The sequence below is a fragment of the Sylvia atricapilla genome, chromosome 11 (assembly GCF_009819655.1).
Source record: "Sylvia atricapilla isolate bSylAtr1 chromosome 11, bSylAtr1.pri, whole genome shotgun sequence".
Taxonomy (NCBI): domain Eukaryota; kingdom Metazoa; phylum Chordata; class Aves; order Passeriformes; family Sylviidae; genus Sylvia; species Sylvia atricapilla.
In genome coordinates this window covers 4,449,068-4,471,590 of record NC_089150.1, presented here as the reverse complement: position 1 = coordinate 4,471,590, position 22,523 = coordinate 4,449,068, and the positions used below count along the sequence as shown (strand labels likewise).

Here is a 22,523-nt window from a genome sequence, read left to right as displayed (position 1 = left end):
AGGAATAGTAACCATTGTGTTTCTTCATTTCAAAGAATGGCTGAAATCTAACATCTGGTGTAACTGTACAAGCCTGACCTTAGGTCACAGTAAGTATTGTATTGTTGATGATGGATACGCTTTTTTCATTACCATGCTGTCTCCATTCTTTCAGCATCCATGCTGTGAATCCCCAGTTATAGCCAGGACTATTGATAAATACTGATTTCTAAAATACAATTCCTTTTTTTTTTTTTTTTTTTTTTTACACTTTTATGCATGCATTGTACGGTATTTTCTTTTTAAAATAGCCCTTCCAGTTTGTTGTCAACAATATGCTATTATTTGAGCAAACTTTTCTGCATGACAGCTCTAACACACAAGGATCAAGGATTATGTGTCTGAAGATGCAGCTATGATCCTGAAAGAACAATGTCACAAAAAGGTGATCCTCTGCCTCTAATGCCTTCCCCTGTACTTTCCTCTTTGGATGATCATTTCCTTAAAGCCCTTGTAGAACCAGGGTTTAAGGTTTAAATTGGGAAGCAGATGTAGACACCTGTGAATTTGTCTTTGCACATCATTGTTTCAAGGTTTCAGCCCCTGTGCAGGAAATGAGGCCCTGCACTGTCCTGTGTGATTGATGTCCATTATTCCCAAGATCTGGGGTAATTCAGACTAGGTCAGTGACTGTGCAGGAGCAGTGCTGTAACCAGTGCTCCCAGCAAGCCCAGTGAAGTACCACTCAAGAAAAGAAGATGTTGCCCTCATACCTGGAAGTTCTGGTCAGATCTTAACTATATAAAAGCTACTAGAAGCTCCAACTCTGAACTGGTAGATGAGAGCAAATTTAACGACAATTTTTATTTGTTTGCTTTGCTGACGGTATCTACCCCCAGAACCTTTCCATTTTCTGCATCTCTCCAAGGGCACCACAAGACTCTTAGCACCAGAGCTTTAATTTTTTTTTCCCCTAATCCTGTGCAAACATAAACCTCCTTTCCCATCCTTTGGGCAGCAGATGCCCAAACTCAGTCAGATTTGACTCTTTGGGACTGAAATCCTGGCTGGGATTGCTGGACATACTGCCAGCAGTGGAGAAATGTGTCCTGACCTAATCCTTAGGTTGTAATGCACATGCTGTGTTCTTGCTGGGTGCTAATATTCCTTCACGATGTTACTGCACCGTGGCAGTGGAGGTAAAACACAATACTCTTGGGTCATCCTCGTACTCCCAATGGAGATGTGCAGAATGAAGCTCTGACTCCCTGAAGTCCTGACATTTTCACCAGCCCAGCAGTAACCAACATGGAAAACGTCTGAAGACATGGCTTCTACACTTTTAAGAAACATCTATTCATTTCAGTTCTGCCAAAGCTAAACACATTTATAGATTTGTTCGTAATTATTTTTAGAGCAGAATTCTGTTTGTTTGACAATATCTGAAAAATTAAATACCTGGGGCAACGTTTCTGAGTGCAGCTGGTACATTGGAAGCATGGGGAAATACTTGCTGTAATTGTGAAGGTTTTATTTAATGGCTCTGAAGGCAGAGTTAACTCATTCAGTGAGGACAGGGTGTTTGGTGGGCTGGTGGTGCTGCCCTCTCTGTCAGAAGCTGCCAGCCCTGTCCTGCAGCACAGACAGGTCTGTGCTTCCCAGGATCAAGGAGCAGAGTCAACCTTTGGGACGTGTTGGGGTGAGTGCAGGGCAGGCACCAAGCTGGTTATAGGGATGGAGCAGCTCTGCTGTGAGGAAAGGCTGAGAGAATTGTGACGGTTCAGCCTGCAGGAGAGGAGGCTCTGGAGTGACCAAATTGTGGCCTTCAGCACCTGGAGGGAGCTACAAGAAAGATGGAGAGAGACTATATACAAAGGCCTGGAGTGATAGGACAAAAGGGAATGGTTTCAAATTGATGGACAGTAGGTTTAGATATTAGGAAGAAATGCTTGCCTGTGAGGGTGGTGAGGCCATGGCACAGGTTACCCAAAGAAGCTGTGGCTGCTCTATCTCTGGAAGTGTTGAAGGCCAGGTTGGAGAGGTCTTGGGGCAACCTGGGATAGTGGAAGTTGTCCTGGCAGAAGGCTGGTGCTGGGTTTTTGTGCCATGAGAGTGCAGAAGGCTCTGGACCTGCCCAGCTGTGAACTGAAATCCATTGGCACAACAGTTACCAAATATTCTATATTCTTCCCATCCATTCTGCACTTTCCATGACCTCTTCCTTTCATCGGTAAAGGAAAATTGAATTCAGCACATTTAAAGACCCTGTCTGGATCCATAACATTCATAACCATGCTGTAACCATGAATGAAAAGCTGAGGGAGAGTATGGTTTGTATCCAAGGGCTCTTTTGCTTTTTATATGTTTACATATACCAGCCAATGGTCAGCAAATAAGCACCATGGCTGGTAATGAAATGTTCGAACCATCTGTTTTAATCTGCAATTTAATTTCACTATAAAATATTAAAGTTGTTCCGATGGTTGGGTTGGTATGGCTGCTTTATATGAAAAGAATTGAGTATCCCAAAGCAATTACATTGCACCAAGCACATGCTGTGGATATTATGTTCTCTATTGTTATTTTGTTCCATTAAAAATGTTAAAAAGCCTTCTTAACATGGTATGGCAGAGTTTTAGGCCTCTTTTTTCTGTTAAAAACAAGTAACAAATGCTGAGGACAAGTGTAGGAGGAAGATACTGGCAAAAGAATAATCTTCTTCATGATCCTTCAAGAGGAACTATGGAATCTTCCAAGAGAGGTGGTCAATGCCCCAGGATGGTCAGTGCCTTAAAAACAGGCAATATTGTCATTAACAGGTTTTAACTTTTGGTCAGCCCTGACGTGGACTTGATGATCCTGGTAGGTAATTTACAACTGGATTTTACTCTATTTTGTCCAAAGTAAATATCTGTGGAAATGCTGAACTGATGAAACCAGAAAGTGATTTTGACATTGCAGGTTTTGGAAGCTGTAGCATCTTTGGAAATCTTTGCTACATTTTCCACTTTCCTTGCTTTCTGTTGTGGGATTTTAGAGAACATTCTTTGAGGGGCTGGTGACAGCTGTGCTCTGGGTTGTCGCCCCTCAGGTCTTGAAAACATCCAGGTTCAGGGACACCACAAGATATTTGGACAACCCACTCCAGTGATTAATGATTCTTACAGGGATTTTTTTTTTCTTCTCTCTCTAGAGTGAATCTCTTTCATTCCAAAGCCTCTGCCATGGACAGAGACACTTTCCACTAGACCAGGTTGATCCAAGCCCCACCTGACCTGGCTTTGAATACTTCCAGGATGAAGCAGCCACAGCTTCTCTGGGCAGTCTGTGCCAAGTTCTCACCACCCTCACAGGTCAGAATTTCTTCCCAAATATTTCCACTTCTTTTTGACTAGTGGGCAGGGTCAGCTCAGTGTGGTGCTGGGCAACCACCTTTCTTATTTTCATCTGCTCATGTGTGCCTTGAAACACCCACATTTCCCACGTCACCTCAGAAATTCCCACCACTCTCCAGCAGCCTCCCATGCCATGGTCTCACCCTGCCTTGCTTCTGGGATTTGTCTCTCTGCTTCTTTAATGGCTGAGAGAGGTAGAGGGCAATCACAGTGAGCTTGAGCTGGTATTGTGGGTGTACCCAAAATCCAGAGCCTTTCTCCATGTGCTGTGACATTAGGGAATGGTGAGAGGGACAGGCACATTTTCCCTGGGCAGAAACTCCCTGTCTCGGGGGCAGGAAGCATTGCAGCCCTGTGAACCTCATGCTTCAGCTAATCCAGAGCCCTGTAGGGAGCTGGGGCTCATTAACTCAGCACTGTGGCATCCTGACACAAGCATGTGGCATGTGGCTTGTGGTACCCAAGCCAGTATTTTTACCTGGTTATCTGCTGTACTACATCTGATAACCTGATACATCTGATAAACCTGATAAATCTGCCTGGCCAAGGCTTGCTTGGGAGTCCCCAAGCAGAACAGAGAGAGGCAGGGATTGCACACACCAGCTGCCCCCCACCCCTGGATGCTGCAGCAGTTGTTTTCCATCGCACCCACATGTCACCTGGTGTTATTTGGAGTGTGTGCCACTTGCAATGCATTTTTCCTGAACATAAGCTGGAAATTACTGATTCTTACCTTACAGAGCTAGTATAAAAGCACTAATGTCCTAATGAAGAGTCTCACTTAGCTAAATGCTTCATACAGCTGAGTAAAACAAAGAATTTTACTAGAGCTTAACCCAGTCGTTAATAAGCTTTTTAACCCTGACCTTTCAAATCAATGATCTACCACTGGTTTTACCTTTCAAGAAGGAATTCCATTTTCAAGTGATAAAACATATTTTGCACTCCTTACAATCTAATGATTATTCTCAGCATTACTGGATATATGAGGCCATCAAACCATTAGAAGGTATAAAATGTATTAATGTACAGCATTCACGGCTACATTTGCTTTAGAGTCAATAAAAGGGAAACAATTTATAAAGGGCATTTATGCTCATTACGGAATATCGATAGATTGTTTCTCCCATCATTCCTGAAGTATGAAGGACTCCCCTCTGTGATGGATAGGAGAGGATTTGCATAAGCTCTTTGCTTAAACTCCTCCAGCACTGAGCTGTGTGCAGGGGTCTGTGGCCAGGCTTTGGGCTGGAATGTGTGGGATATCTACAAATTCTTCCTTTCCAGGGGACTGAGCATCTCTGTTTGGGAGGTTTTCACAGCAGCCATGTGAAGGTTCTGCAGCCAACTTTGGTGCCTTCAGCACCAGACAGGAATTGTCACAAGGCTGTGGGTAAATGGAATCGGTGTTGGAAAAGAAATGAATTTGTTTGTCAGGAAGTCAGGGGGTGGAGCACACAAATGAAAGGCTGAGCTTTGCTGAGCACCTTCATAAGCAGGAGTGGGAGAAGGGGGACATACATACAAAAGGTAGAGGAATTACATGGGGGGCAGAAGATGCTGTAGGAGCATTGCAGCTATAGCTAGAGGTAGAAATTTCATAGTCTATCCTAGTGAATAACAACTGCAGAAATATAATAACTATGAGAAGTCGAGTGATTAAGGCACTGGCCTGAGTCTCAGCAGACCTGGATTCAGTTCCTGGCTGTTTTCAGATTTCTGTCTGACTTTTGGCAAGCCTCTTCAACTCTCTGCGCCTTGGTTTCCCATCTGTTAAAGAGGAATAATAATATTTCCTTTCTTTCCTGTCTATCCCAGCAGCAATCTCTTCTGGGCAGGCACTGTCTCTCTCATGGCCTGTTCAGGACTTTGCCCTTGGATTTTGATACCTGCACTAAAGCAGGAATAAGGATGGGGAGAACTATGCCACAGAGGCCCACTTATTAATAATTTCCCATTACTAAGGGTCTAAAAGGTGTGCTACAACTTGCTAAATAGAGTTCTTAATATCAGTTCTTGGAGGACAAAAGAAAAAGAATATCAATCAGTAAATTAGAGACTGAAAGTCATTCACATCTCTATTAAGATTTCTAAGAATCTGAATGTATCTTCTGAAGTAGAAATATTCCGGTTTGAAAGAGCAGAGAAAACATCAACCACGGCACAAAGGCAGAATGCTGGCCTTCTCCATTTCTGGTCTTGCTCCTCTACACATCTGGCTGCACTGTATGGACTGACCTTTCCAGATTTTCTCACTGACAAGAATCTTCTCGAGGCACATTGTGGATTCCTGATGTGCACGTGCTCCTGCCCATCTGGTAGGGTGAAGTTGTGCCCACTCAGAGGCACTCACACTCTGCAAAAGAGACTGGGTAATATCAGTTGCAGAGCGCTGGTTGAAGAGAACAACCAGCAAATATAAAAAATTAAATCTCAGCTGCAGAGACTTTCTGGTAATAAGCAGTCCCAATTAGAAATGCAAATGTCACTGAAAGGGAGCGTGTCTGTTGACAGTAGACTTTGAGGAAAGCTTTGGGTTTAGTGCTAGTAAATTAATCTTTAATTATGAGCACACCTCACTTCTGAAAGAGGTGCCCTGCACTCGCTGAACTGGCAGCATGTGAAAGTTTCAGGCTGCTGCTTTCTTCTGTCAAATGGAAAATCCCACCCCAATAGAGCAGAGAAGAACCTTGTTGGCTGCTGGTGGACTTAGTGCTCTGTGAGCTGGGGCTGGCCAGGGTCACTGGCTCTCCAGATGACCAGGAGTCATCAAAACATTAGAAATATTGGTCTTAAGACATTATGTCTCACATGCTCTTGATAAATATAAATATCTAGAATAAGAATCGTCAAAGTCTGAGAAAGAAAAACCCTCCTTTCTCCTGCAGTTCTCTCCTTCCCTGGCTGGAGTGCCTGCCCTCCATGCAGAGCACACTTCTCTGGCAGAGGGAGAACAACACCACGCTACAGCAAACCCTTCTCCAGGCCAGCCATGAGAATGCTCAACACCTCCACTCCTGGGTTGGCTGGATTATTAAAACAACATTTCCACTTCCAAGTAAGTAAATAAATCTCACTGGCAAGTTTGTCTTTTGTCAGCCAACATCTTATCTCCCTGAAAACTGGGCTGGTGTCCTGCAAAGCTGAAAACTGAATAGTCTAAAACCTGAGTGCAACAGCCAAGGGATACACCAGATCCCTCTTCTGAGGTAGCAGATACAGTGAAGTAAGCAAATACATTCTGTAAATCTTATTATTAAAGTTACAAAAATAATTTTGTTTCTTTAAGTTTGAAGTTATGAACCTTTGCTGTCATTTTCCCAGCAAGCTTTTGTTTTTTCAGCCCACAGCTAAAAACCTTTGCCCCCAAGGCTTCGTTGCCCAAAAGGGGCCTTGCTGCAAACCCACCTCAAAAGGCCCAGGACACCTGGTTTCAGGCACAACAAGAAGATCAGAACATACCTTATCATAAATATGCATATGCGAGGCAGGAGCCCGCCACCTCCTTGGAGTGATGCCATAATTGACGGAACAAAGTACAACAAAACTTCACATCACTGGTGGATCAGAAGAACAGAGGTAACTGAAGGGCTAGAAAATTACAGGTTTACTGACATTCTGCTCAACCTTACCCATTCTTTATTGAAAAGAGATAATAACTATCTATAGGAGAGCTGTCTTAAGACTCCATTCATTCCCTTCCGCTAGCCCAGCTGAGAGGTGGTATAATATAAAGCACACCAGCATCTGGCATGTCATTTAATTACACCTTCAGCTTGCTGGGGAAATGTTGGAAGTGTCAAGGTAAGCAAACGATAAAAATATATTTTGCTTGCTACAGGAGAGCTCCTGAAATGGCAATCAGGGGCCGGCTCCAGATACTACTCTGGGTCTGTGAGAGGAAGGTGATGCAGAGGAGTCTAACTCATGAACAATTATTGCCTTTTGATAAGACACCATCTGGTCCCAGCTGTCTGGCTCCAATTCCCCAACAGACAGTTGGGAATTCCTCTCCAAATAAACCACTGGTGTAACAGGAAAACAGAACTGTCGTCTCCAGTGAAGTTGTGCCTCCTTACATCAGCACAGAGTATGTCTCACTCCTTTGACCAAGAGGGAAAAAACTGTCAAAGGTAGTAAAATGCCAACAACCACCACTGAAAGAGCCAGGTAGGCCTTGGTTTAGCTCATCCCCCTGATATGTGCTCTGCTCAGCAAGAGGCTGTTAGAGATCACCTACGGTAAGGATGAAGGTGGACAAACACACATGTGCTAGAGGGCACTTTATACTGGTGACTTTTGCCCTGAGTTGCTTCAAGGGCCTCTTAAAGACCACAAGCTGATCAGCAAATCAGTCAGGTGGTGTGTTTCCCTGCAGAAGGCCAGTGCTGTCCTCCAGCAGCCAAGGGGGAGCCCAGAGCCCTGTGAAATAGCCAGCAGTGGGCGACTTCCAGGTTCTTGCCATGTCTGTGTTTCACTCCACTATATTTGCAAGAGAAAAAAATTATATCTCTAATTTCAGACAGCAGAGCTGAGATTGCGTTGTGGTTGAAACATGACAGGGAGTTATATCCATTCCTTGGTACTGAGAGGACTTGGCTGCATTTGGCTGAAGCTCTGCAAGCACCACTCCTGCAGCACCATCCTTCACTCCTCACCAGGCTGCTCTCAGGTCACTGCATATTTAAAAGGTCAGTTCTCATTGTCACTCCTGTGAAATAAGATTGGCCTGTCCATCTACACTTCCTATAGGCCTTGATGCTGTACACACCAGGGACAGGAGCATTGAGGAGGGGGGACTCAGCATCCTACCCCAGAAAACCACTGCTTGTTAAACCAAAGATGACCCCTGAGCCTTTGACCCTGGGGGCTGGCCTTGTTACAAGTAATTGAAATGAATGAAATAAATCACTTAATTTTTTTCTTTGTTTATTGGGCGGGGTGGGAGGAGAGGAGAAGAAAGTTCAACACAGAAATTAGTCACCTTGTTTTGTTCTTACTAATGGAAATTTCCCAGAAACCAAGATAAAGGGTATCATACAAGAAGCTGAAGAGCACAAAATTAGCTTGAACCCACATCCTAACTTTTAAACCCAGAGCATGAATGCAGGTGTCTGCAGCTGAGCATGGTATTTTTTTTCAGCTCATCTGAGGTATGAGTCACTTCCATCAAAAGAGGAGGATGCCTTGATCTGTGTGAGAGCAAGCTTTGGAACAGCAGCTGTTGGAGCAAATACAAACATCCATGCCAAGGATTGTAAGGATGGAGTTTATCTAATATGTAAAAAAACACCTGCTGCAAATGAAAAATTACACCCACATCCACCTGAATAAGATAAGCAAAGGATGGGGGAAATGAAGAGACAGATTTATTATTAATATATGTTGGAACTTTTGAACCAAACATCTCTTTTGCAATAAAACAGTAGGATGCACGAGGAAATAGCACTCCTTGCCCCAGACTTGCTCAGCAGCATTTATTTTGCCTAAGTGATTTTCTTTTCTTTGCTAAGTCTGGTGGAGATGAAAACACTAACCCAAAGAAGATAATTAAAAGCTAAATGAAACCACATACAGCTGTGCTACTACATGGCTAATGAACATGCAAATATATACATATGACAAGGACATAATGCGGGCTGGCTGCCTTGAGTGGTTAGTGCAGATTTCCAAGAGCTGGAAATGCTATTGATTATAACTGAGCTAAACTTCCTGACTCCAGACTTCAAAGATCAGCCCCAATATAATCATCAGGCAGCATATGGGAGCGTGGCTGCAAGGAGCTGATGAATAATGCCTCGGGGACCTGAATGTTTGCACGTAGGGTGGGAGATGTCCTGGAGATGTCCTCTGGGCTGTGGGGTGTAGGCTCCTCAGCAGCCAGGACCAGCACCACAGAGTCCTCCTCAGCATCTTGGCATACTCAGTCCTGCTGACAATTAGGGGTTTGGAGTTAAGGGTTTTAGCTGGGACATTTATTTTTCCTTTCCCGCTTTTCTTGGCAAGAGGCTGATGTGTGATGGAGACATTTTTGGGAGGACTAGGGATGGAGGTAACAGATTCAAGGCAAAGCTTCTGGGGTCCTATAACAAAAGCACAAGCAGCATGGAAAGGTTCTCCTCTGAGGGTCTGCTGCCACATCCACATGAAGGAAGACAAACCCAATTTCCTTTATTAGTTAAAAACCACCCAGCTGAGAGTAACTCCCCAGCCCACTCAGAGATGAGACAAGGAATTCAGGGCTTAGCCCTGCACCAACCAAGTTCTCCCATGGAAGGGACCTTGTCCCACTGCCACCTTCACTGGCCACACCACCCCTTCACAGATATCCACTGGGGGTATCACAGAGACAGAACAAAACCCACTCGTCCTCCCTGATGACCACAGAATGGTCACATAGACCTGGGGATGGCCACAGGCAGGAAAGAAGCATGAAAAGATGGAGCACAACCTGAGATGTGGGTGAAGATGACTGATGCACCAGGATGGCTGAGAGAAAGGACACCTACCAAGAAAAGAAACCAAAGAAACCAAATTTGTGCAGAACACAATGGTTAGTGCATAAAAATTAATCAAGTACTACAATGACTTGCTTTATTCATAATACTTAATGGTCATGTAATAGGAGTTTTTATTCAGCAGTTAAAGTTCATAAGTGCAGGTTTTACATGTAGAAAGGTATTATGCTGATAGTTTAATTACACACCTTTCTGCACACCAAAGGAAATGGGTTATGCGGGTTTTATAATTAAAGACGGACTTCTGAGGGGAAATGAACTTTGCAGTTAGCAACACAATATTTGATTTTTATCAGATGTTTTTGTTTTGAATTTGCCAGCACTTGGTGGAGGTGTAAACAGGTGAGAGTGCTCCAAACTGCATGAGGTGTCGGGAGAAGCTTTGAAAATGCAGCAGAAAGTAGCCATATTTAAAAATAGCCAGTGTGAGCATGAGGTATAAACATCATGTGTTTGGAAAGCTCTCCAGACTCTGCCCATGCAATTATACACAGTGCAAGTCTGTCCAGTACGTCTAGGAAACAGGGGAAAAAACCCAGCCCAACAAGTAAGTGAAAAATAAACCCCGGTGCTTGCCAAAATAATAAAAAGCTTGACTTTTTATTTCTCTGATTTTTGTTTTCAATTCATTTCATGGCCAGTGAATACAATTTTCCCCTCCAGCCTGCCTACAGAGGCAGCAAAGCCAAAAATGTGATGGATGTTTGTGTGTGCACGTTTGCTGTTGGAATACACAGGACCACTCTCAATATTAAAGGGAAAGAGTGGTGTGAGCCACTGCCAGGTCACGGCCAGCTCCTGCCATCCCCTAATAACCATGTGGATGTCTGTACTCAGCAAGGTGGGGCTGGGGAGGTCTGCAGTGCCTCTGTTTCCTCTTTTTCAAGTTCTAGGAGGCTTTATTTAACATAACCTCATTCCTATATACATATCAAAGCATATTAAAAGGATATGTGGGAATATATATATGTGTATATATATATATATATAGAAACTACTAGGAGGCTTTCATTTATTTATAAACTGCTAGCAGTAATTAATTTTTTTCAGCACAGTAAAATACACCTACAAGAATTTTTCTACAGACTAAAATATTTCAAACATCACCCACTGCTCCTCCCCTAGTGTGATATAAAGTGACAGGCTCAGGCTTTTATTGTGCCCAGCACAAATGAACATTAACTTGTGGGTTGAACAAAAAAAAAAAACCCCAAAAAACCCAAAACCTACAAAGTAAAAAGAAAAAAAAAAAAAGAAGAAAACAAACAAAAAAAACCCCAACCCAAACCCAAAAGAAGAAAACAAAAGGCTTTCCAAAAACAATAAGCAAGGGCAAGGCCTGAAATATTTTGAGCACGCCCTTTCCTTTCTGGCAGGACTGGGAGTGACTGCCCTGGATGTTATGGTTTGTTGGTGAAGGTGGAGTCCAGGTGATGGCAGACAGTGACAGGGGTCCCTTGGCTGGAAACAGCCTCCTGGGGGACCCTGGACCTACCCAGGACATCTGAAATCAGGCATTTCACAGCCAAGTATAAAGAAATGATTTAAAAATCCTTTTAACTGGTGTGGACATTCAACAATTACAACAGGAACAGTTGTGTAAAGGGTGCATCCAAATATAACCGGACATTTTTTTTTTTAATTTCGTTGGCTAACTGCATAAGTTAATGACAATGAGAAGGAGCTGTAACCGTCTTTTCTCTAATTAAATCCATACATTTTGGCTCTCCTCATCATCGTTAACATACTGTTAAAAGTGCTGTTGCTGTATCTTTCAACCCTCAGCCCGCAATCAAGCCCTCGCTGCACTGTGGTGGATTTCAGTCACTTGTTTAAAAATAGAAAGTGCTTTTTTTAAAAAAAAAAAAAAAAAAACACAACAACTGACTGCCAACTGAATGCAAACAGGTAAAAATTAACATATGCAATTGTCAAGTGTCAGATTCAGCTCCTGAGCCACCAAGATTTACGTTGCCTGGTGAGGGGCTCACAGCACTTTGAGGCTATATTACCCACAGGCTGAAGTTGTGCAAATTAATATATATCCTTTATTTTTATTTAAGCTACAGTGTTCTTTCTGTGTGAGTACCCATCATTAGCTTTTTACGACCTCCAAATTTCAAGAAAATATCCTGTAATCCCAGAGGTACCAGCTCAGTCTCCATGGGATAAATTCAGGGTGTACCACAAGGTCACAGAGATGCTTTCCACAATACCCATCCCTACCACTGGCACGAGTTCTCCACCCTTGTGAGAGAGAACATTGCTCCATATATTTTTTTTATTTTTTTTTTTAAAGTCTAACAAGGGTAATTATAACAGGATTAACAGATTTTTTTCTCCCCACTACCTTATATCAAAGAGAGCATTAGACCACAGTTAGATGTGCTTTTACTGTACATGGAAATGTATTAAAATTAATGTATGGCTCAGCCACATTCGCCATCCACTGTTCTGTTCTGTAAAGACACTTCTCCCATGAAGGGCAACCCCTCTCTGAAGGCAGAGTATCCAAATAAGTATTTTGTAAACATTTGGGAATTAGAGACAAGTAGCCCCATGCAATCACACTCTCTTACCTCAAATACCCACTCAAAAATGAAATAATTCCTTGCTGAACAAGCCAAGCCTGGCTCCCTAAACCGGGAGGAATTGCAACGCTGGTAAACTTGCAGAAATATTTTTACAATTTTATTAGAGGTTTTAATTCAGTGCTTTATCTACCTCTGTTAGTCTGCAAAATAGCTTTAAATATTCAAGTGGTAATTAATGAATCTTTTATGTTGCAAATCAAACATTTTCATCTGCGCTGTGGTACAGTGGCAGTGAGAAGGAGGGGTTTAAAGTGTAATTGTTTCTCCTGTTCCCCTCGCAGCGCTGAATGCCTTTTTACCCTTTATTATATCATTGGCTTTTGCTTCAGTTCATCAGCACTTTGCCACATCTTATTGGTCGATATTTGCTGTCTATTTTTTTTTTTTTTTTTTCAGTGCAAGATTTCTTACTGTGCCTTTGCCAGAGACATTCCTAAGGAGATGGAAACTCTCCGAATGTGGAATTTTCGCATGAGTGCAAAATAATAAAAAGCATGTGTGTATTAAAAAGGGATCAACTTAATGGGAAATGAGCATTGGGTTACATTAATATTCTATTACAGTAAAAATCATATTTAATAAATTTTCTCCAGATTTTTCAGGACCTTACTGTATTTTTCTAAGTCGGATGCCAATCCAAAGAAACAGTGTATATGATACATTTGATTTATGTTAAGTAAATAACCTGCACAGCCCATTTTTCAGTTAAAAAAAAAAATATTAAGTGTAGAAACACACACCAGACTGAAATGTGTGCTTAGTTTCCATCTGCTAGGAGGAATAGTGTTGGTCTTGTGCAGCAGAAAGCCTTTATAAACAGTATTCTATTTTATTGATGCTATATGTGGATTTTTATGCTATGTGGCAAGAGCGGGAGAATGAAAACACTGTAATTTATCCCAAACCATAAAATTATACCAGTACTAAAGCAATTACTTCACATATTAAAATACAGTTTCCTTTGCTTTCTTTTGTCATCACATAAAACGAGGCGTTGAGCGTGGCAGCGAGAAGGGGCCTGGCTGCTCTTGCCTCCACAAAGGATTGACACATCCCGGATCATACACTATATCACCCGACCCTTGTTGTTCCGTGACCCTAATTAATATCATACTGGCTGACATTTATGTATCAGAGCAATAAGCTAAACAGGAAACAATTTATGTCACCTAAAGCTTTTTAACAGATCGATGCAACTATTTGTAATTGCTTGTTTCACAAGATTAAAAGTACTCAGCCTTGATCTTCGCCCACAGTTTTGTGGCCAACATGACCTGTGCTTCCGTTGTAAAATAGGAGTGTTGGTGATCAGCACCTATTTCCATCAAGTAATCCATATTGCTAATATTTCTGGAATTTTAATGTAGTTACAATTTATAGCCAATCAAATGTGGTTACCTAAATTGCTGTTGCTAGTAGACAGTTTAACTGTCTTTATTAATTACAGTATAATTTAATGTTTGAGTACAGGCACTTGTGTTGGTCATTTTTACAGCCAAAGCAGTTATGTGCCTTATGACGAACCATTTTAGCATTTTCAATGGAAATTTGCTAATATGATGAGTGATAAAAATGTCAAACTCTGGTAAATAATGGTTATTGCTTTGGCTGGAATTAATCCTTGAAAGGACGGTTACCTTCAAATTAACATTATAACTTGAAGAAAAAAAATGTTTTTCAGGCTTCTGGGAGGCATAAAAAATGGTCACTGGACTCCTCTAAATAAATACAGACAAAATAGCAAAAAAGGGTGTGTGTGAGGGAGGTTGTGTCCCTTTTCCTTCAGGTTGACAGAGAAAATTCCTATGGAAGAAAGGAGGGATTATTTTCTGCTAAATACCCCAGGGTGATGTTTGCCATTTCCAGCTCGTGCACTTTGAAGATCTCTAATGAAGGTAATAAAATGAGGCAAAAATAAGGACTTTGCTATGCCCCAGCTCTAAGGTTTGGGGGAAAACTATGTGTGGACACCATGGAGGCTCCAAACACACCTGAGAGCCACGTCCCACCCCCTCGGTCACCACTGCTGGGGAGGAGGATGAAGAGTGCTCCATGTGCCAGAATTAACCACCACTTCGAGGAGGATGAAAGATAGCCCTGATTAACACACCATTAAACGAACGTTTAACATCATCATTGAAGACTGAGCCTGATTAATAGGTCAAGAAGGGCTAATTACACCTTGTTGTGAGGAAGGGTGTGTGTGTGTGTGTGGCTGCGTGGGAGCGAGAGCGGCACCAGGAATTGCCAGTCCCTTGAATAAGCCAAATAATGTGAAATTTGTCAGACTCTGCCATCGTGGCCCAAGTTAAATGTCACTGATGGGATCATCTGCAGGGAGCAGGTGGGTGTGCAAGGAGCACACTGCCTGCCATGTCCTCCTGGGCCTCCAGCTCCTGAGCTTTTCCCTCTGGGACAGGAGAAACCCAGAACAACTACTCACAGGCTCCAGTTTTCCTTGGAAATTCCTCAGAGACGCATTGCCTCACCACTGCCCATAAAAATGCTTTTCAGCTGTGGTGGAAAACAGCGTTTCTGCCTGGAAAAGGTATTTCCCAGCTGGCTCTTGCTGGTGGAGTAGGAAGGCATTGTGTGATGTTCCATGTTGGAGCAGCCAGGGAGGAGAAATGTGATTAATAATACAAAGATGATACAAAAAGTGGCCGAGAGCCAGATTCCCATCCGCTGCTCCAGGCAGCACTGCCTGGGACAGGAGTGGAAATGATGGTCCTGCTGCTCAGCTCAGTGCCAGCTCATCAGTACAAGCTGCATGTGCCCCCACTCCGGCAGCTCCCCTGAAACCCACAGACAGTGACAAACAGGACGTCTGAACCCCCAAATCATCCTTCTGAGGTGAGACACCCAGAGAGGTGGAACAGCCAATTCATCTGTGATGGCTTTGTAGCCCCTGCTCTGCCTGCTGGTGACCTGTGTGGGCACACACTGTCCTCCAGGAGAGGGGCTGAGGGCCCTGCTGGACTCACCCCATCCCTGCCTGGAGCTCCATGGATTCCCCAATTCTTCAGACCCAGAGCACCCCTGAACAAACACCAGCCTCTGGCTCAACCTCCTCTGCCCGTGACTTTGGAAAATTTAATCCCACAAACCCTCTCCAGTTTACTAAAATCTCACCAGTGATGAAAGTGCACTACACAACCAACCACCAAGGCCAAATTTGTGTTCTCTGTATTTTGATTATTAAAATCTGCCAGTCAACACCATTTGGAGACACACTGTAATGAGTGTGCAAAGATTCCCCTCCCCCTCCCCCCAAAAAATAGTTATCTGGTATAATTTTATGATAGAATATTTTTATAAAATCATTTGTACTAATTTAAGCATTTATCATTATATGCAAAAAGATTTGATGAGAATATTATAGACGGTGCATGTTTTTGACATTAGCATTTTATTTGGATGACTAATCTTGCAGATGTGAAATTTTAATGAATTATTCATGAAAAATCTCTCCTCTGAAATTTCAGTTTGCTGCTAATGCTAGCTATTAAACATTTTATTTTTCTTTACAAAACTTGATGAGGAAAATAAATGTGTGCTTACTCGAAAGAAAAAGAAGGTGGGTTTTTCCTTTAGTTTGTCTCAGGTGACAGTGCCACTTGGGACTTCGCTCCTCACAGTTTTGTGGACCAAAGGGTTGATCCTGGAAATCCCTTTTGGCAGGGATGGCACATTCCCAGCCCTTCCTACCAAACCCAGCAGCACCATTCCCATCAGGGCACTGCACTGGGAAGGAACTGCAGGATGAAGAGCCCAACCCCTTCCTTCAAGCTTTGAAACAGAGTCCAGCGAGAAAGCAAATGACCCCCTGTGACCCCAACGGGCAAAACTGAAGGACTCCCCTGGAAAAGAGGATTAATTCCTGGAATGACAGTGTCTTCCTTGCCTCCAGTGCTCAAGCCTCACCCAACTGCCCTGTACAGACCATCCACGAAACCACCATTAAAATATTTTGTACTTGGATGTGGTTGGGGGACACTCAAGGAAAGAGATGAGATTTATCCATCCATGAATGAGCTGGGACCTGGACCAGGTGCCCATGGATCAGGGACCATGGCATGTGACATCAGAATCACTGTGAGGGGGGAACAACAAAACAAGAACTTCGGACATGGCAACTTGCATTACCAGTGTGAACAACCAGCATTTTTATTGCATTTGAGAATGCTATAATGTCAGTAATTAGTACTGACTACACAACATTTTTTATTGTCTGTATCAACAGACATGGAATGATGGAATTACAGTTGATGTAAGGAATGAGTTTCTTTTATGCCTTATCAAAAAAAAAAAAAAAAAAAAAAAAAAAAAAAGACCTTGTTACTGGCAGCACATACACACGAAGCACCATGCTAACAGTCTGGACTGTACCATTTTCATCAAGGCTTATGGGTAGAAGATACTTGATTACCTGTTCTGGGCCCATTAAAATGCAGTCCTGAACTGCAAATTCACCTCGCAAGACTAGAATACTAAATGACTTCTGAAACATCTAAAAAATCACTCTGAGTTCGTTAACCAAAGGTACCAAAGGATTTTAAAAGAGTAAACACATTTGGTTGGGTTTTTTTTTTTTCATGCTATAATGAACATGAGATTATTGGCGATCTGAAAACTACAATAGTTCAAAATTATTTTAAAAAACTTTATATATATATATATTTATGTATGTATATATATAAAATATCTAATGATCTGTAATATTTGTAGAACCAGCATCCCTGCCCCAGTCTCTCCCCAAAGCTGAGCTCCAGGAAAAGGGAGGTGCAGGACCTGCAGCGGGACTCTTGCGAGTGAGAATCAAAAAAAGGTCATATTTTTTGTGGTCACTTTTTCTACATAAGCCTTGATTTTATTTATTTTTTTCATTTCACTTCTAGTTGAATGCAGAAACCTAACAGGTTTTACATTTACAAACTTTTTTTTTTTTTTTTTTGTGGACAAGGAAGGCTTTGACTCTCATTCCTGACAGCGATTTACCTGATACATGGTACTACTTTCATAATGTACGCTTTTCTTTGAGAAAAAAAACATGTAACAAATTGTCTTTACATCTTGGCACCTTGTAAAGTTTTTTTTTTGTTTTTTTATACAAAAAGTTCAATAGTTTGACACTCCCCATTATTAATCACTACTTCACTGATAAACTTTGAAAGTGTGACCCTGGAATTCATCATGCAAAATATTTACTGCAGCAGGAGAAAAACTTTTTTTTTTTTTTTAAATGATTTTTTTTTTCCTTTCAAATATATGAACTTTGTTTAAGACAGCCAGAAAAGGCAGTGGTAAGATAACAGAAGGGGTGGGAAAGTATCAAAAAAACCAGCTTAAACACAAAAACTGTACAAAAATGCTTCGATCAATGATAACAGGAGAAAAAAAAAATCTGTCAACTATGTTACAATTTAAAAGCTGAAAAAAAAAAGTCAGGGATTTTCTCCCACATGTCAGCAAATGTCATCCAATATTCTTAAAGCAAGGATAACTAAATAAAATACATGTGCAGCGTATTCTGCAATTCCATTACATACAGTAGTTTTTTTTTTTTTAAAAGCTATTTTTTAGTATAGTTAATATAAAGCAGTTGCACAAAAAGCAAAAGGTGTTTTGACAAACAGGTCTGCATTTATTCCTTTTGAGGAATGATATCTAAAAAAAGGACCTTTTCACCTTTTCCTCCCTCCCCACCCTCCCCCCAAAAGACAAAGGCTCACACAGACACAGTGGGATATATATGTACAACATAATAAACCCCTCCCTAAAGAAGCAACTGTATATCCAAAGGGATACAGAATCAGAATTGTAAAAATCATAGTGAAGTTTGCTTGATGTAAAGCCTGAGATTTTCAGTTGGTTCTTCTGCAAGGCTGCAACACCTGCCAGATATGTTAAACTCTAATTTTTTGTTTCTTTTTCTCTTTTTTTAATTTTTTTTGTTTTTGCTACAGTCTTTAGACTAAGCATGCAAGACATACAACTAAGTGCAACTGAGTGAAATGTATTTTTTTTTTTTTTATTTACTCATTCCCTAACAGTTTGGACTGAGGTATGCGTACTAACAGTTTTCTCATGCTGTTATCTTTACTCATGTCTAGCTACACATGCTGAGAATGAACTAATCTACCAGATTTTTATCCCCCTTCTGAATACCGAACTAACCAGCAAACCACTCAGTTTCGAAGCACAGGGCTCAATTCTCATGATCCCTGTCTGGCTACCGCCGGCACGTCACGAAGCTGCCTGGATATAATTTAAACCAAAACTGGAAAAAAAAAAAAAAATTAAAAAAAAAAAATTTTTTTTAAAAAAGTTTCCAAATGACCACAGACTGCCCTTTTATTTTCTTTTTTTTTTTTTTTTTTTTTTTTTTGGTTTTTCCTTGTCTTTTTGAAACAGAAAGCAGAGTTGAGTTTTTTATAAAAGTAACTGCCGATAAAATTTTTTTGTACCAAAGCTTATGAGTGGACAGGAGTGTTATTTCCTTATGAAAAATGCTGACCAAAACCAAAACAAAACTGAGTAAATGTGCCAAGATCAACCAAAATTAAAGCAGTCATCCCAGCACAGTCCCGGAACAGAAGTGGCACATAATCTGTAGAACCAAAGACCAAAATTATTATTTTTTTAATTCTAGAAATACCATTATATCGTCCAGTTAAATTGTAGGAGCTTTTCTGTTCTCTTCTGTATTTTATTAAACTGTCTCCTTTATCTGATACTCTAATTTTTTCCACAAAATAATTGTGTCTTTCCTTTCTTCAGCTCCCTTCTCATAGCTCTCCCAGTAACACTGATTCCTAGTTTTAACCTCAAAAGCTCTCCTCGATTCCTCTTTACAGACTTTCATTTTGGTCACTGTAAAGAATTGCAAATAAAAAGTAACAACTTTGGTTCAGACATCTACTTGGCCTTCTAAATTTTCTAGAATAAAGGAGCAGTTTCCCTCTCAGGTTAGCAATAGCCCACATCTTGTCATTTCCCTCTAAATTCTTCAACCTCCTTTGATCAACAATAAGAGGATATTTGGCTTCATAAGATAAAGCATATAACAGAGAACATAATTTACCTTTGTGTAATATCTTTGGTAATTTTAGGAAAAAAGAAAGGTACAAAGAAGAATATAAATTAAGCTCTGAAAGGCTTTTCGAAATAATAAAAAAAAAGCTACAGTCCTACATAAATAAATGAGTGACAGAAAAGTGGTTGCAGAATGAAAATGTTTAGGTGTTTGGTGACTGAGGTTTACTGACCTATCGCAACAGATTTTGTATGTCGTGTTTGCTTTTTTTTTGTTTTTTTTTGCAGAGCTTTGCCAGTTTTGCCTAACAAGCCCCGGCGCCAATTCTCTCCCAACTCTCCCGACTCCTCCGGCGAGGTTTCCATACTGGCTGGTGTAATATTGCATAACAATCCTAACTGCAGTACTGGATTTGCACAGCTGAAAATTAACACTTTAGCATTAGTGGGGCCCCGTCCTTATTAACTCCCGTAACAAGTTCAATCTGAAATCTAATTTGTATTCAAACAGATTAACGCCACCAAGCAATCCTGAACTGATGTTTAACCGTGAAACATCACCACGTACAGTAACAATTTAATGAAGTCATCTTTCCAACCACTATTTGCAAATGCAAATGTAAAAAAATAATGGGAAAAAAAAAAAAAAAGTTGTAATAATAAATGTTTAGGTGCCCATCTCGGTAATCTTAGATATTCCAGAAAGATTTGTTAACCCATTAGAGCTCGTGTTTAACAACCGAGAGCCTGCCACTGTACTATTCATTCTCTACTAAAAGTGAACTCTGTTGGTGCTGCATATGTTTCCTTGTGCTGTTCAATTTTGTGGCATTTGCTAATATTCACCGTTGCTGCCAAAAAAAAAAAAAAAAAAATCAAGAGAAAAAAAAATCAAAAAACCCAAACAAAACAAGAATATATTAAAAATACTGCTTTGTGGAATGAATCTGTGTTGCTTCCTACAGTGTTTCTATGTTCATCTGTCATTCATTCTCATTCTTGCAGTACTTCGTTCCTCTCTCCGTTGGACAACCTTTCCACATGTATCGTGCAGCATTTGGGACCTCTTCAAAAAAACAACAACAAAAAAGGAGACACCGAAATGGAATGTTTTCCATAGCTAAAGAAAACATGGTGGCATCTGAAGGAAACTGGAATGAATGACAGAAAAAACTACAAACAATTCAATGACATTCAGCTTCGTATAATAAAAACACCTATTAACATTCATCACAAAGTACAGAAAACGTTGAAGCCTCTGAGAGGCCCTGGGCCCAGATGAGGCCTGAGGTCAGAACTTAAAATGGTAGAGGAGAAGTGGGGCGGGGGAATAAAAGCAATACATTAAAAAGTTTGGGATAATTTTTTCTTCGAACCCCTCCCCGATATACACGCTCACACGCACACACACATACCCACACACGTGCACACACAGGCCTTCCCCATCCCAAATGGAAGCAAAAAAAAAAAAAAAAAAAAAAAAAAGAAAAGAAAAGAAACCAACCAACGAAACAAAAAAAAAAAAATGGAGTAAAGGCAGTGATAATCAACATGCAGTACTGTGCAAATATGTTGTCCATTGGAATCCTTAAAATCTGGGCAAAGACTTGATCTGCAGTTCAGGTGTACATGCTCAGTTTGATGTCCTCAAGTGTCCAAAATTGGCAGGACCTGCAGTCCACAGCTGGCTGCTAAATGCAAGTGAATCAGTTTAGCAAATTTACAACACTGATGTTGAATGTAAGAGAGGAAAATCCCAAGTACCAAACAAGTCCATCCAATGCACAGAGTACAAATTCCTTTTTTCAACAAAAAGTAGAAAAATCAAAAATACTCCCAAATGGGATACTTGATGGCACTAAGAGTTAACATATTTCAGAGTTGTCAAAGTGGACTGAGAATCCTCCAGACTGTACAATAATGGAGAGATTTCACAGCTAAGTTTGACGTGTTCTTCCAATCTTCATTCTCAGGATAACGATGTCAGACATACTCATTCTATGTCCTCATTTACAGGTTCATCTTCATAATCTCTGTCGTGATCAAAATCTGGACTGTGGTTGGCTGTTGTCACTAAGGATAGTGGGCCTTCATTTTCATCTGGGTCTAATGGTTCTTCTTTGACATGCACGGGGTGCCTGGGAAAACAAAGCAACAGACACTCAGCAAGCTGTTTACTAAAAAATTTTGACTATTTTGACCAGTGAAGGTGGTTTGGGAGGAAGGTGAGGTGATTTGGGGGGTTCAGACCTGGAGGGCCAGGTCTGAGAGCTCCAGGTCACCAAGGAGGAGACCCCAAATATCTGTGCTGGCCATGGAAGCCAAGCCAAGCACAGTCTCCCAGGTAACAATCAAGAGAACAAGAGAAAACAGCCTCGAGTTGCCCCACAGGAGGTTTAGGTTGTGCATTAGGAAAAATTTCTTCACTGACAGCGTGACCCAAACACTGGAACCGGCTGCCCAGGGGAGTGATGCAGTCACTGCACCCAGAAGCCTTCAGAAAACCCGTGCATGAGGCATTTAAAACATGGTTTAGTGGTGGGCTTGGCAGTGCTGGGCTAATCGCTGGACTCAGTGATCCTAAAGGGCTTTTCCAAGCTTAATGATTCTAAGATTCCGCGAAGGCTGTGCCAGGCAGGCAGCACTCAGCTTCCCCGGGAAAACACTCTGGGAGGAGCACCTCGATAGGGTTTTTCCGTCCGGGGATCGAGAGAAAACGCTCTCAGCTGACACATTAAGTTAATGTGATCTTTGGATAAATAAGTGGAATTTGCATCCGAGGGGGAAGGCAGTGGCCTGCCAAGGGCTCGGCGCGGGCTAATCATCCTCGCCGCGCGCGCGGCGTCTCTCGTTAACATGCAGAACCTGTGAGACAACTCTCCAGAGGACGACCCCAAGTGAGGTTCTATCATTAATCAACTTCAAGCAAACACAGCAAAGAGACACCATGATACATGCTTTAAACTCCAAATTAATGCATATTTTTACAAACTGTCAATAAG

The 22,523-nt window shown here is 41.4% G+C and overlaps 1 protein-coding gene across 8 annotated transcripts in view; it reads right to left on the bottom strand.

Moving 5' to 3' along the window:
- Positions 1-16,628: 16,628 nt before the first annotated feature.
- Positions 16,629-22,523, bottom strand: part of FOXP1 (forkhead box P1) — a 391,357-nt gene continuing 385,462 nt past the window's right edge. For all 8 annotated transcript variants that reach the window (XM_066327180.1, XM_066327184.1, XM_066327183.1 and 5 more), the window contains one exon: positions 16,629-21,659. In XM_066327180.1, the coding sequence (XP_066183277.1) occupies positions 21,515-21,659 (145 nt within the window). In that variant the 3' untranslated portion in view covers positions 16,629-21,514. The remainder of the gene's footprint in view (positions 21,660-22,523) is intronic.